This window comes from Euprymna scolopes, chromosome 16 (genome assembly GCF_053919585.1).
Source record: "Euprymna scolopes isolate OS-2025 chromosome 16, ASM5391958v1, whole genome shotgun sequence".
Lineage (NCBI taxonomy): Eukaryota > Metazoa > Mollusca > Cephalopoda > Sepiida > Sepiolidae > Euprymna > Euprymna scolopes.
Window position 1 is genome coordinate 40954337 of NC_136497.1, and position 16956 is coordinate 40971292.

General features: G+C 35.9%; 1 protein-coding gene across 1 annotated transcript in view; it reads right to left on the reverse strand.

The window, feature by feature from the left end:
• LOC145295923 (dihydropyrimidine dehydrogenase [NADP(+)]-like) overlaps positions 1-16956 on the reverse strand; it is a 166912-nt gene that overhangs the window by 115174 nt on the left and 34782 nt on the right. Inside the window, 3 exon segments of the mRNA XM_080141739.1 lie at positions 559-720; positions 3080-3167; positions 14426-14508. Coding sequence (XP_079997865.1) covers positions 559-720; positions 3080-3167; positions 14426-14508 — 333 coding nt within the window.

The window sequence follows — 16956 nt, forward strand, 5'->3', positions numbered from 1 at the left end:
ATAATTTTATGTTAATAAATTTTATTGTAATCTAAAAAATTTTTTTTTTTTAAATGTTGCATAATTTTTCAATGTTGGATTTGTTTACAAAAATAAACAAAATAATAATGCATGGGTACTCTAGTGTCGAAAGAATTTCCAGTTGGTGCCATCATTACCAAATAAACTAAAATCAAATATAGTGAGTTGCAATATTTAATCACAAACCGAAATAATTAAAGTTGCCGTGTGCAGCCGAGTACAAAAATTGTAGAATGTTCAACATAAAATTTAAAAATATAAATTCCTGAAAATATTTCATTTCATACAATAGTACTAATTAATTGAACATTGATTAAATATTATCAAAAGCACTTCCAAATAATTAGGTCTGTATTTTTTATAATCACATCACCATGGCAAAGAAATGTTTTACGTAGGCCACTACTAATCTATCTATATTACCTATTAACGCCATAGGATTTCTACAGGTAAGCTAGTCTGCATAACAATGATGCAGGCATTAACTAATTAAGGATAGTTTTTTCTTATTAAAAAGAAAAATTATGAAATTCTTACCTCCACTGCAAATTGTTGCAGACCCCCAATGTTGATTGGACCTTCCTCCGAAGCAGAAAGGTTACAGCTACCCACACAAAGATCACTAGTAGGGCAAACCATACCACAAGTTAGCCCCATGGGATTATCTGACAGAATTATCTTTGCAGCTCCATAATAGTTCTATATAGAAGGTTTGAAAGTAAACGTTTATGTTAAACATTTATCGTATGTATGTTAAATCTAACATATCAAATTATTTTGTAGAATGCTCAAAGTCAAACCCAATCTGATAGTGATACTTGATTCGAACTAGCCTATTTTTGTTTCTTTATTCCACTATGCTAATAACACAAACATTATGTCATGTCAGTTTCTAAAAATAATTATAGCTAAAAAGCTTTTAGAATGGATACTTTTCCTTAGTCAACAATTATCCTTAAATATTAAAAAAGGTAGCTAATCATACAAGTTATTTTCTTTGACTTAAAAAAAAAAAAAAATTCTTTAATATTCTTTAAAGCTTTTACTACACAATTTCATAGTTTACTATATACATTTCTAATTTACACCCAAAATTTTTCATTCATGAAACCATAATGACCACCTTCCAATTGTTCACCATTAGAAATTTTTATCTTGGTTTATTTTATGTAACTTAATTCATACAATTAGATTTCATTCTTTATTATAATGCAACGGAGGTAAAAAAAAAAAAAAAATCCCTCCCAAGGGTAGCTTACCTTGAAAGCATTTAAAATTCTTATTGATTTAAGATCGAAAATTTTGGAAGCTATTTATATCCAGTAAGTCAATAATTTTATAGAGATCAAAACATTACCAAAATAAAATTATAGTTTGATAAATATTTCGTTAAAAATCTTATTTAAAAATAGGACGAAATTAGTACTTTAAAAAACAAACAAAACAGTTTAAGAAAAAAAAAATACAGAAGGAAAGTAAAACTACAAAGACTTACAGACAACACATGAGATACAGCATGTATATATATTAATTTAAAACATTTAAATCAAGTTTCAGAAAGAAAAATACATACAAAATTCTTTAAATGTTTTGGAGCATTTATTCATATTGGTGCAAGGCTTATTTATGGACTAGTACCCATACTGCTGTATAGACCCTTCATTAGAATTTCTAAGATTTTAAATCTCCAAACTGAAAAAAAAAAAAATGCAACCATTTCCTTTCCTTGATAAATATTTTAAAGCAAGAACACATAAATAAATTCATCATTTCAAACACTCGAGTAAAAAAAAATAGTTCTACTTTTAAATAAAATTTATAAAGAATACACACTGTGCAATGTTGTCAGTATGGATTTGTTAACAGCTATATCTTTTCATAGATAAATATGTTAGAGCAGAATAAGTTCATTATTTTAAATCTTTGGTTGTTGTCGTGATCGTTCTCTAATGAAATACATTTTACACAATTTCTTTACACAGCTGGAGTCTGGTAGGTGGGGAAACATTAAAAGCATCATCTTTTTTCTTTAACAACCTTGTTGATGGATCTATTAATGTTAAGCCTCTTTTTGATATCTGCATTAGTCCATGATACATGCAGATTATATATGGGACGCTGAATGTCATAACTCTGTAAACACCATCACGCCAAAATATCAAGTTAGTATATCGTTTTATTCCCCATAGCCTCCTCTAACCCATACAAGAGTAATTATGGTCGAATTCAGACCGGAATATGGGTAGAAACCAACTAAGGCTCAGTATACCCACTAAACCAAACTTTAACTGCATTTTTCTCAGTTTTTTTAGTTTGTGGTGCTTACAGTGTTATGACATTTAGCACCTCATATATAATATATGCAGGAGATAGACATGAACATATCTTTGTTATATTTCTGTCCATTTGTTTGACTTTTTTTGGGAAACTATTAGGCTGGTCTGACTGAGATTGAATTTTGTATGGACCTTTGTTATAAGGTGCAATGGTCCAAGTAATATGGTATCTGTTTGATAGATCAATAGGGATTATTCACCATAAGTTTTCTTGGAAACTGGGCCAATCTGGCTGAAATGTTGTATGGCTCTTTGCTATGATAAAGTGCAGTGAATTAAGGATTATGGTATCCATTCGATGAACAGAGATTAATAAGATAAATTTATAATACAAAGATGAACACAAATTTAAGCATATTCAACAATGAATTTGACAACGTATTCATTCCAAGTCAACAATTTTGTCTGCTTTTAATGGGCTAAAAGTTTAGCATAGATAAATTTATATGAAAAATATATAATAGTTTACACTTTGTTTTTTATTTATTCTTATTTGAATACAAAATGTATTTATTTCTATTAGGAATCCTCTTAAATCTTTATACATAAAGAGAAAAGTTACATTTTCCAGAACTTAATGGATCATAAAATGTTAAATCATTGTCATGTTTGAAGTGAAGAGATAAAAGATAGATTTTGAAGGTAACATTTTTAGTCAGCATCTATACAAAACCCTCATTTTTATATCTATATTCTTATGTTTCAATATTCCTATAACTCACCTTGTTAGAAATACTTGTGATAAATCTTTTTATTTCCAATTGGGTTGGACAACTCTTCTGGCACGGAGCATCTGCACACTTTAAACATCTACAAAAGAGAAACAATGCAAATTATCCTGGAAATGTACAATCCTTTCGGGAATTACACAGAAGAAAATTACCAAAATCTTAATAAAAAATATCAACATGATGTTTGCATCGTTTGTTTTTATTTTTTTTATTATGCTGTACTACACATTTATATAGTGAAGATTACCTGACATTCTTAGTAATTATGTCAACAGCCTGAAAACTGGATGTTAAAAATAAGCATAAATTTTCAAGTTCAATGCACAATCAGTTTAGTATATAAATTTACCTTAAAATGATCACCCACTTTTCCACCAGAGTGTTTAAAAACATCCAACCAATTTTTAATTTTAAATATTGGCTATTAAATGGTGCATGTTGGAAAGCTTTTATGTTTGTCTATTGCCACCCAATTTAGGGCAAAAGGTTAAAATTTGTTTTTACTGCCCTTAATTTAGGTTAATGATGTTAATTTTAAAGTTGTTTACATTTAATCACCTATTATATGAATAAGAGATTGCATGCAAGTTCTCAATCCGCCATTTCTTAGAATTGACCTGGTGGAATTTCTTAGAAAGCTGTATGTCTTTTAAATGTTATCCAGTTAGCAACTGCTGACTCAGAAATCAATGATCATTTTATTTTAAATTAATGTGAAACTGATCCCTCACTTTTTAAATTTTATTTTAACTGCAAAGTTTTTCAGAACATGTAATTGCCTAAAAAGTAAAATCTAATTGGGGGTGGGGGCGAATTAGTACATGGTGTACATATTTAACTACTTTTTAAAAAAAGTAGTTTTTTTTTTGTTTTTATTTTAGATTATATGCAACTAGTACAGTGGCATCTGAAGATTACCCAGCATTAATTGCATGGGTCAGGGTCAAAAAGTGGCATCAACTAAAATAATTTTTTTATAGATTTATAATATTTACCTCCCTGATAACACTTTCAGCATTTCTTAGGAACAGCATGCAATACAAAGACCTTGCATTCATGCTTGAAGCTCTGAACACTTAAATTTCTATTACTGTTTCATTTCTGTAATTTTCAAGTATAAATAAAATTAACTCACTTCATTTTTATGAATGTAAAGGACAAGTTCACAATAACGTATGCTCTTCGATCCAAACAAAATATGCTTATCCAAGCATTTTGTGGAAGATTTATTAGGTTCTATCTTCAGTTTCAAGTTCTGAATATAATAAAGTTGTCCAACGCAAATGAAAATCCTGAATAATGTATTTCAGGAAATATCTGGTTATCAGTCGGTCTATCTCCAAACCCGACAATTTTTAAACAAACAATAGACAGAAAGAGTTGCAGAGGCAGAAGTGTGATTGATTTCCAGGATTCCGACTTCAACTCCTTATTTTAATGTCTTTCAATATTCAAACTGCCTGTTGATTGTTCAGAGATTAAAAATATGACAGATTCCTAACATTTTTTCAAGTTTAATTTAGATTATGCAACTCTGACGGGAACTACAACTACTGCTACTCTCTGTCAGCATTTCTCACTTTTTGTTATCAATTCCTTTAACCATCCTCATCCTCTTCTCCCATCATATCCAGTTTAATCCGTTTTACATGCAGATATGCATTAGATGACTTAAAAACTTTAAATCTGACTAGATCTTTATTTATTCATCTCAAATTCTTATTTCACTCATGTTTTCCTTTACCTAAATGTGTGAAATGAACCCATTACTCAACTCTTGTACATTTCATTTAAAAACTCAGCTAATCAATGTGACCATACCATCATAGTCTACTCTTCTGTACACATCTCCATATACAGTTCAAAGTCAATCTTCTGAGGTCATTAGTACTAAGCTTTCCTTTAAGACTCACATTACACAACTATCATTATATCATTTCTCTCCATGCAACGCATGTCCTCAACCCTCAATGGCCACGTTTCACTTCCAAACGTCATACTATGTACACATGCTTGATAGATTCTTCCCTTAGCCAACAGTGAAAGTGATCTGTTGGTAAAGGGAGAAGTTTCCTGAATTTACGCCATTCACTCCTAACTCTTGCAATTACAATAGCATCACTCTGTTCCGATGGTATCATCAAGGTAACAAAACTTCTCACCCACTTCTATTGTCTTGCACACAAATAGGTTATCGTCTCCAAACCTACAAGTGATTCCATTGCGTTTCTTGTGTATCCAATTCTTACAAGCATCAAAATACTGAATTACACTACTTCCATTTGACAAATTGAGAAGGGGATTTTCCACTTGTGTAAGAAAGTTTTCTAACTCTACAACCTCTGATCATTATTGCTAACATTCACTCTCAGACCTTTACTTTCCATGGTATGCCTCCAAGTCTTTAACTTGACAAATAGGCCTTCCATAGTTTCACAGACATATATACTAAATTATTACTGGCCTCAGTACAGATCCCCCATGTACTCCTATATTAACATTAAAGCTGTCACTAAATGTGACAATAATTTCTACCACCCATAGCAATGGCCAACGACTCTTTATCTGAGAGTCCATCTTTCAAACTCCTTGGCCTAACGTTCACAGGAAACATGAGTTGGAACAATTACATTGAAGGCATTGCCAGGGCCGCTGCAAGAAAGGTGGGCTCTCTCTACCGTGCTAGAAAACTACTAACACCCGAAAGTATCCTGTACCTCTATAAGGCCACTATTCGCCCATGTATGGAGTATTGCTGCCACATCTGGGCTGGTGCATCTGCTACTAGTCTCTCGCTCCTTGACAAGGTTCAAAAGAGAGTCGCAAACCTGATAGGCCCTGAACTGGCATCTAAGCTTCAGCCTCTGTCCCATCGACGAAATGTTGCATCCCTCTGCCTTTTCTACAAGTATTTTAGTGGTGAATGCTCTGACGAACTGCAATCACTTGTGCCCCCACGACGTGAGCACCCTCGACAAACCCGACAGGCTGCTAAATCCCACCCCCACACTGTAGAGATCCCTAGATGTAAAAGATCTTTTTACTCCAATAGTTTCTTCCCCAGAACCGCTAGACTCTGGAATTCCATTCCAGGTCCCTGCTTCCCCAACAGTACTGACGTGCAGAAGTTCAAGTGTAACGTGAACCGACACCTTGCTGCCCAAATCCCTACATAGTACCCCAGTAATGTTGCCCCTGATAGTAGCCCCCTACACCAAAGTGGCAATTTGCCTTGTTTGGGGTGAAAATGTAATAAAAAAATTAAAAAATATAATAATTCTAACACATGCAGTGTATGAAAATTAAAAATTAAAAAAAAAAATCAATCAAACTAATCACATTAAGTGACAGAAGAGTTTTTACTGCTTTAAAATTGACTCAGCTGTTTAAACTCAAGTTGAGCATTACAAAATTACAGCCGCCATTTAAAAATTATCAGAAGTAAATTATTAGTGTTTGTGCTGTATCCTTAATAAAAGGTATACAATAGTTGCAACCAAGTGGAAAGAATGACATCAGTAAGATGTTATTTTTCGTGTACTAAGGAGTCTCAAAAATAAGGATTAATGAGGTTGTGAGTTGGACGGTGATTATTAGTAATGGCTAAAACTCACTGTGTAAACCATAAAGTTCATGTAGGAAAAAGCTGGTGTAGTAGATTTTATTACAACTACGTCAATTATTTCTATATGTAGAATAAAGAAAAACAACTCTTTTATCGTTTTACTCCATCCCTTTTTCTCTCTGGTTATCTTTTAAACATTTCATGGTTTAAAGATCAGAAATCTGCATACTTTGGAAAGCAAGTTAAAGATAAAATGTCACTACCTGTAGCAAAAAATAAATTGTGATAATCTCCACAACAGTCCAAAATTTGGGAAGACTTGTTCAGACAACACGATAACCATATTAACACAGAAAAAAAAAGAAGCTCTTTACACTACAAGAATCTCTTCTGCTCATGTCCACCATGCTTTTCCTAGATCCTAACGATTGTCATATCTTTCAAAACTGATGTTTCTAGACAAATCACCAACACTTACAAACCCCATGAATTTGAACATACACTTTTTCACCATGTTTAATAGCCATCTGACATGCTAAACAATATGCTCACTTTGTTCTTGTCATTAAAATACCTAACTGCAACTGTCAGTTGTATACAGCATCGGGTTTTAAAAAAAGTACAAGTTATACCTACAGATAGATGAGCATACATTCTCAGGTAATTTATGAAAGATTTATCATGTTTCAGAAATATATTTTAATGCATACAACTCAAATAGTATACTACATACATGCTACAGAACTGGCCATCAATTTTAAATTGCACCATGTAAGCATGAAACCATCTTTTTTAACCAATAATCAAATATCCTACCAATTTGGTTTCTAAGAATTCAAAACAATAAGTAGACAATCATGACTTGTGAAATTAGCACAAAGGCGCATGTTCTAATAAGACAAGCATGCACATTATGTAGTAAAGGACGCAGGACAAAATTTAAATTTGAAAGTTACGATGAACGTAATTCTACAAACAGCCTGAATGACTTCCGGTAGTAATCTATCTCATCTCAAAAGGTTGGCTCTTGTTATTTTGGAGAATCTATAGTGTTATTGATAGTAGCAAGTCTACTATTCACCCTCTTTAATAGCCTCTAGGTCATTTCATCTTTTAAGTATAAGGATGATCTCTTTGTTCATCTTTTTTGCTTACAATTCTTTTCATGATTCTGAGGATTTTCTTCTGGATTTTCCTTTGAAAACCGACCAGTCTCTTTATCAGTAATCATTACCACCAAAATAGTTGTTAGAATTCTTGCTATTCTTGACCAATCTAAGGCTTCTGGTTCAGTTTCGATTTCTGTTCTTAAATGTTGTGCTCCTGAACTTTCATTTATCTCCTTCAATCTGTTTATCTCAGTCCTGTTCCCCTTGTTGGAAGGAGTCCTCAGCTATTCCTATCTTTAAAAATGCTAGTGATAAGTCTGACCCAACTAAATATCTTGTTAGTCATCTGTTATTAAAGTTTGGAGGAGGTTGGTCAACAGAAAGCTTTTCATTTTCTAGAAAGTTTTGGCATCTTTAGTGATGTTCTGTTTGGCTTTCTGGGTTTTCATTCAGTTGCTCTATTAACTTGTAATTGAACAGATCTGTCTGAAGGTATGGTCATCACACTTAACATTTCCAATTGTGGCATTCTGATCTGCAACAAACTGAGGTTATAGTATTGGTGATAAAGTTTGACATTATGACTTTTCTTTCTGATCAGAGCTTGCGAGTAACTCTGGATGGTGAATCTATTTTTTTTTCCTATCAATGCTGGTGTTCCTCAGGGCTCTATTCTAGGTTCAACAATTTGTTCACAATTGCAATGAATATTCTTTTTTGCCTAACATCAATTTCCATAAACTTTCCTATCTGTGGAACACATCACCATGAGACTGCTACTTTGAAGATTACAACATTGCCGTCCAAATATTTGTAATAAGTTGTCCCCATACGCATTCACATTTGATCCATTTAATTCATTTTTAATTCTCTTACAATATATTCCACCATTAAACCAATAATCCATCCATCTCACTAACTTATCATAGACCAGATTTTGGTCTTGATTGTGGTAACTTGAGCTCCTTAAAAATTGGACTCTTCTCTTAAAGACTGTATTCTAACAGAAAGTGCAGCTTTATGCATATGACATTGTTCTGTTTTACAGCATATCAACCCTTTTCAGGTTATTTAACGCCAAAATTGATAATTCAGGAAAAAGATGGAGGGACAGCTGATGATCTGCCTGTGTTGCATGTCTTTTATTCTGCATAACCACTTGCTCAGCATCCCTTACCTAAACTGAAACTCTTAAAAATAAAAATGACAGTACATTAAAAAATTATGCTAAAACCAGGCCAAAACTCAAACAAAAACAACCTGCCGTCTCCCTTGAGGCTCGCATTTATGAACATCCGTGGGCTTAGAACTAATTTAAATGATGTGGAAGCATTTCTCCTTACAAACACCCTGGATATCTTAGTACTAAGTGAGACTAACCTACACTCCTCCATCCCCTCTAACTATGCTTGGATACCTCCCACTCTGCCGTAAAGATTCTGACAGATATATGCATGGGCTTGGAGTCTACATTCAAAACACCCTCCCCTTGACTAGAGAAACTAAACTAGAATCGGACGATCAAGCCTTTATGTGCTTTAGACTTAACATGCAACACAACATTAGCTACTTTTATTTTCTCTACCGCTCTCCCTCAACCCAGGACTGTGCCCTAATAAAGTCTCTGACAGCATAGATACAGCACTTTCCCTCGACACTAGCGCACAAGTTCATGTATTTGGTGACTTCAATGTCCACCACAGCAACTGGCTTGGATTTTCTACTTACACAGACGCAGCTGGTACTACAACACGTAACTTCTCTAAATCTCATTCCTTATCACAGATGGTTATGTTTCCAACCAGTTTTCCAGACCAGCAAAAACATGCATCACTTCTAGAGCTGATTCTGACCACAGTTCCCGATGACTAACGAATGCCCACAGCCCTCTTGGGAACGCCAATCATGCAGTGGTAATGGTTAAAATCGCCCTAAACTCTAAAGCCAAAACTGAAGAGCCATTGCTCAAAACAACGAGATATTTTAAAAACGCTGACTGGGAAGCCATCAGGGACCTCATCAGGGACGCTCCATGGCAAAATATCTTTTCACTTCCTGCTGAACATTGCACAAATGAGACCACTGAATGGTTCAAATCAGCAATTGAAGCACATGTTCCCACACACAAATCTATAGCAAACCCCACTTTCCCCCAATGGTTCACTTCAACTTGTGCAGCTGCCATAGCACAAAGGCAGCATGCATACCACAGATTTAACCGACATAAGTCCAGTTCAAACAGACATACGTACATAGAATAACTGTAAGAAAGAAATAGCGACAGCTAAGAGGGAATTTACTGAAACCACCCAAAAATGAATCGAAGTACAGAAATTAGGAACACGAGACTTCTGGAAAATCTACAACAGTGTAGTAAATAATGGGCAATCAACAATTCCCCCACTATCCAATGATCATGAGGTTGTTTGTTCAGCAACTGAGAAGGCTAAGTTGCTTGCCAGACGGTTCGCCTCAAACTCCACACTGGACTTTGCTAACAACTCCCTCCTTGACTTTCCTTTGCAGACAGACGTCACACTAGATGATCTGAAAATCACCCCTGCTCAGGTGCATGCTATCATAAGAAAGCTTGACACTGTAATAGCATGTGGACCTGATCTCATCCCGGCTGTGCTATTAAAAAAATACGCCGCCGAAGTAGCTCCAGTTCTCTCCAAACTTTACAACAAATGCCTTAATGAATCTTGCTTTCCTGCCTGCTGGAAAACTGCTTCTGTAATGCCAGTTTTCAAGACTTTTGGCAAAAGAACTGACCCAGTAAATTATTGCCCCATTAGTCTCCTCCCACTTTTCGCCAAAATATTTGAGACCATAATTAACCAAGCTCTAGTCCATCACCTTACAGATGCTAAACTTCTGACTGACCAACACTATGGATTTAGGCAAGCCCGTTCCACAGCAGACATTCTAACTAATCTCAGAACGTATATACCAGTCACTGGACATAGCAGGAGAGGGTAGAGCGGTAGCTCTAGATATATCCAAGGCTTTTGACAGGGTATGGCATGAGGGTCTTCATGAAAATTAGATCATATGGTATCACTGGAAGAATACATAACAATTAGATCCTTCTTGGATAAGAGAAAAATCCAGGTAGTCCTTGACGGTCGTACATCTAAACAATATGATATAAATGCGGGAGGGCCTCAGGGGTCTATCCTTGGACCTCTGCTATTAATATTCATAAATGACCTCTCTAACAAAATTGTCTGTGAGATGGGTATGTATGCTGATGACACCACGCTCTATAACAGACACGACAGGAAAACAAATGAACACATATCTAAGGAAATGGCCGAAACACTAGAGGATGACCTCCGATCCGTAGTGGAATGGGGGACAAAAATGGATGGTCACCTTCAATAATTACAAGAACCCTTCCCTACCGCCAATAGCAATGGCCAATGACTATCTGAAAGTACATCTTTTAAACTCCTTGGCCTAACGTTCACAGAAAACATGAGTTGGAACAATTACATTGAGAACATTGCCAGGGCCGCTGAGAAGAAGGTGGGTTCTCTCTACCATGCTAGAAAGCTACTAACGCTTGAAAGTATCCTATACCTCTATAAGGCCACCATTCGCCCATGTATGGAGTATTATTGTCATATTTGGGCTGGTGCATCTGCCACTAGTCTCTCACTCCTAGACAAGGTTCAAAAGAGTCGCCAATCTGATAGATCCTGAACTGTCAGCTAAACTTCAGCCTCTGTCACATCGACAAAATGTTGCATCCCTCTGCCTGTTCTACAAGTACTTAACAGAGAATGCTCTGACAAACTGCAAGCATTTGTGCCCCCACGACGTAAATACCCCTGACAAACAGCTAAATCCCACTCCTTCACAGTAGAGATAGATCCCTAGATGCAAAACAGCCTTCTACTCGAGTAGTTTCTTCCTCAAAACAGCTAGACTTGGGAATTCCCTTCCGGGTCCCTGCTTCCCCGACTGCACTGACATGCAGAAGTTCAAGTGCAACGTGAACCGACATCTTGCTGCCCAACTTCCTACAAAGTATCCCTGATGCTTATGTCCCCGATAGTAGCCCCCTATAACAAAGTGACTATGTGCCTTGTTTGGGGTGAAAATGTAATAATAAAAAAAAAAAAAAAGGTTTTATGCTTTAAGTTCTTTGTATCCTGAAATATTCATTCATTGTTTGGTTTGCTTTTTTGTATAGGAAAATTGTTTTATTCTTGGCTTTGTAGAGCATGATTGAGTTTTGCAATGGGAAAGGAAAACAAATGTTTGGTACATTTTAGGTCAGAAGCTAGTATCTCCAAGCTAGATGATCTGGTAGTACATGTTTGATTTTGTACGTCTGTTGAATCAATAGTATATTCCTTTAAGTGATATTAACGTTTGTGAGAATATGCATTTTTACTACAGGGTGGAATGATAAAATTGTCGCCATAGAAAAGATATGCCATTTTCATTTGATGAAAACTGGTTTTCTTTTTTTGTTGCAGACCATCTACTAGTTAATCAGATGTGCACTAATCCCAAGAACAATGGGCGCCTTCTATCATGTCTGAAAGTGACACAAGAGTCAACGAGCGAGATTGGAAATACACCGCTGTAGAACTCATGCTTTCTACCGATCTAAGTTATGACAACATGACCATTGCCAGCACCATCAAAATGCAAATCTGGATGGTTCAACACTTGAGGGTACAGCTCAGCAAAGTTTCTGGCCACAGTTATGTCTTTGGTGTGATTTTAAGTGAGGGCCACATGATGCCACCTCACATCTTCGAAGTCAGCTTGAAAGTCAACACCAAAGTGTACCTGCACCAAAGTGTACCTGGATGTGTTGAAGAGTGTGGTGATCCCTTAGTGCAATCAGGTGACCACTGGCAGACCCTGAATGTGGCATCAGAACTCGGCACCAGCCCACAAGTTCAAGGAGACCCAGGCTTGGCTTCAGAATGGATGCTATGACTATACCCTTCTTCCACTGACCCCCCCTCCCTTCTCCTGACATGAACCTGCTGGACTACTTCATTTGGTCATATGTCGAGAACATCACCAACATGACCTCCCACAACACCAAAGCCAGCCTGATCACAGCCATCTGCCGAGCTCCCACCAGCACTTGTGGAAATTGCATACTCTCAGTTCCGGACCTGTATTGAGTGAGTGATTGAGGCTGAAGGCTGCTACATTGAACATATGTCAGCTCTACTACATAATTAAGGTACCTGAATTGATGTTTTCAATAAAAGTTTTAAAACAAAGCTGTAGTGTTGTTTTCTTTAGGCAATAAATTTATTGTTCCACTATGTAGTATATATAAAAATAATGCATATTCACTATGATCTTGTAAATTGTTTCTATATGAATAGATCTATTCAGGTATATAAACCCTGAAATGAATTCCAAGTTTTGTCAACTTAAAGGAATATAATAACATAGAAACAGTTTACAAGATTGTATACCTTACTACTCTATTAAAAAAAAAAAAACAAAAAAAAAAAACTAATAGGCACTATTTTAAATAAGCAAAAACATGCAGCTAACACGTATGAGCATAAGTGTCAAAATTGTGGAAGGATGTGCTGACCAAGAATTGAACTTCTTTCATATCAGATCAAATTGGTCTGACAGCTTAGAGCAAGATGAGAACTACAACTAAATACCAAAATATTGTGTATTTATTTACCTCTCCTTCAGGAGAGAAAAGATCAGGTGTTATTTTGAAAAGCTAGCACATTAAGATTAGTGCATAGATCTACAAAAAAAGGCAACATTCTCGTCAACATTCTAATAGAATCACCTCAGGCAATTAGCAATAAACTAATCCCTTCTTTGAGGGAAGGTAAAGCCTGGGAAGCTAGACAGATATAGTCTTAGATCAACAAAATTAAATGTTGAACTGATTGTCAAGGACATGCCTGACTTGTAAGAATACACCAACTCAAGCTGTGTTAGGTAAGTATGACATGAAAAACTAGAACTGTAGGAAGATTTCAATCATTTCAATAATAGAAACCACTGGCCACATCAGAACCAAGTTGAAAAACTACCTGGGGAACCAAGTATAATAGATCTAAACAATTCTACTTCAAAGGATGGTTAAAATCCTAAAAGTTAAGTCTAAAATAGTGGATGAATGACTGACATCCAGTAGGATGCTCCATTTAACAAAGACAGAAAGGAATATTGAGAAAAAAAAAAAAAAAAATGAATTGAAAATTTTGTAGGAAAAAAAAAAAATTTTTTTTTCTTCAAATATTCATAATTTGAATAACAGTAACTTTATTCAACCCATAAGTTCTACTTTGATTCCGAGCAGACCGAGGAATATTGGCAACTAAGAGCCAAATCCACACTCTCCAAAGTTTTTAAATTGAGGTCTCAAATATAGTTTAATGTTATACAGAAGCCAAACTTAATATAATTTGATGAAAAATATATTTTTTAATATAAAATTTTTTTTTCAAGAAATCTCAAAAATCAACTTCAAGTTAAAAATAAAAAAAAATTATAAATATTAGAAATAAGTAAAATGAGAAAAAAATGAAATGTTTATTTTGGGACTTGATGTAAAACGATGTCCCCTTGTCACTTTCTCCATAATCCAGGTTGCCTAGAATTTTCTATATGGAAAAAAAAAAAAAGTGAGGTGAAGAGGTTACCTACCTTGTAGCTTCTTTCAATGCTCCTCTTTCACTTAGGGTTGTTGGTTTTATGTCATCAAAGTTATTGATGTATGATACACAAGTCTGAAAAATAAAATACACCGTTCCTTTGTTAGTCACATGTGAATAAAAGTAATTAGATTCAACATAACTTCACTAAAATAAATAAGATTCAAATGTATATAGTTTATTTTATTGATAGGTGTAACTAACACTTACCCTTCAAGTAATTTAGACCACCAGATTACAAAAAAAGAAAAAGTGTTCATATACATTTCAATAATATATTCTACATCTGAACTTATATTTTTTCTCAATTTTTTTTCAGTATCTATAAATATTATAGTGTTCTTTAATTATTAAATTTATATATAATGAATATTTAAACATTTGTATCATTACATAACCAAGAAAGAGCATTCTTGCAACAATGCACTTATGTAAAAGGTGAGGATCTTTGTATTTGTCAAATATTTTGGTGAAAGGGTAGTTGTAAATAATGAATCCTGCTTTCTGGGCTGTTGGAAAACCGCTTCTGTGGTACCAATATTCAAGAATTTGGCGAAAGAACTGACCCATCAAATTATCGCCCCATTAGCCTCCTCCCATAATTAACCATGCTCTAGTCCGGCATCTTACAGATGCTAAACGTCTGACTGACAAACAATATGGATTTAGACAAGCCCGTTCCACAGCTAACATCCTCACTGTTTTTTTTTTTTATTTTTTTATTTTTTTTATTACATTTTCACCCCAAACAAGGCACATTGCCACTTTGGTGTAGGGGGCTACTATCAGGGGAAACATCTACTGGGGTACTATGTAGGGATTAGGGCAGCGAGATGTTGGTTCACGTTGCACTTGAACTTATGCATGTCAGTACAGTTGGGGAAGCAGTGACCTGGAATGGAATTCCAAAATCTAGCAGTTCTGGGGAAGAAACTACTGGAGTAGAAAGATCTTTTACATTTAGGGATCTCTACAGTGTGGGGGTGGGATTTTGCAGCTTGTCGGGTCTGTCGAGGGTGTTCACGTCGTGGGGGCACAAGTGCTTGCAGTTCATCAGAGCATTCACCATTATATTACTTGTAAAACAGGCAGAGGGATGCAATGTTTCGACGATGGGACAGAGGCTGAAGCTTAGATGCCAGTTCAGGGCCTATCAGATTTGCGACTCTTTTGAACCCTGTCAAGGAGCGAGAGACTAGTAACCGATGCACCAGCCCAAATATGACAGCAATACTCCATACATGGGCGAATAGTGGCCTTATAGAGGTACAGGATACTTTCGGGTGTTAGAAGTTTTCTAGCACGGTAGAGAGAGCCTACCTTCCTCGCAGCGGCCCTGGCAATGCTCTCGATGTAAGTGTTCCAACTCATGTTTCCTGTGAACGTTAGGCCAAGGAGCTTGAGAGACGTACACTCAGATAAAGAGTCGTTGGCCATTGCTAGGTGGTAGAGAAGGTTTCTTGTAATTATTGAATGAAACTAGTTTAGTCTTGGCAGCATTGAACGTGACCAACCATTTTTGTCCTCATTCCACTACTGATTGGAGGTCATCCTCTAGTGCTTCTGCCATTACTTTAGATATATGTTCATTCGTCTTCCTGTCGTGCCTGCTATAAAGTGTGGTGTCATCAGCATATATACCCATCTCAGAGGCAATTTTGTCGGGGAGGTCATTTATGAATATCAGGAACAGCAGAGGTCCAAGGATAGATCTCTGGGGCACTCCCGCATTTATATCATTGTTTAGATGTACGACCGTCGAGGACAACCTGGATTTTTCTCTTATCTAAGAAGGATTTAATTATGTTAAGTATTCTACCAGTGATACCGTATGATCTAATCTTCCTGAGGAGACCCTCATGCCATACCCTGTCAAAAGCCTTAGATATATCTAGAACAACCGCTCTGTCCTCTCTTGCTTTGTCCAGTGAATGGTATATGCGTTCAGAGATTACAGTGAGGATGTCTGCCGTGGAACGGGCTTGTCTAAATCCATATTGTTGGTCGGTCAGAAGTTTAGCATCTGTAAGGTGCTGAACTAGAGCATGGTTAATTAAGGTCTCAAAACTTTTGGCAAAAAGTGGGAGGAGGCTAATAGGGCGATAATTTAATGGGTCAATTCTTTCGCCAGAATTCTTGAATACTCGTACCACAGAAGCAGTTTTCCAACAGCCCGGAAAGCAAGATTCATTTGTTGTAGAGTTTGGAGAGAACTGGAGCTACTTCGACTAAGCACTTTTTAATAGCACAGCTGGGATGAGGTCGGGTCCACATGCTTTTGAAGTGTCAAGGTTTTTTATGATAGCATGCACCTGAGCAGGGGTGATTATTAGATCGTCTAGCGTGGCGTCTGTCCACATAGGAAATTGAGGTAGGGGGTGGTTTAGAGGGTCCAGTGTGGAGTTTGAGGCAAACCGACTGGCAAGCATGTTAGCCTTCTCGGTTGCTGAGCAAAGAACCTCATGATTGTTGGTTAGTAGGGGAATTGTTGATTGCCCATTATTTACTACACTGTTGTAGATT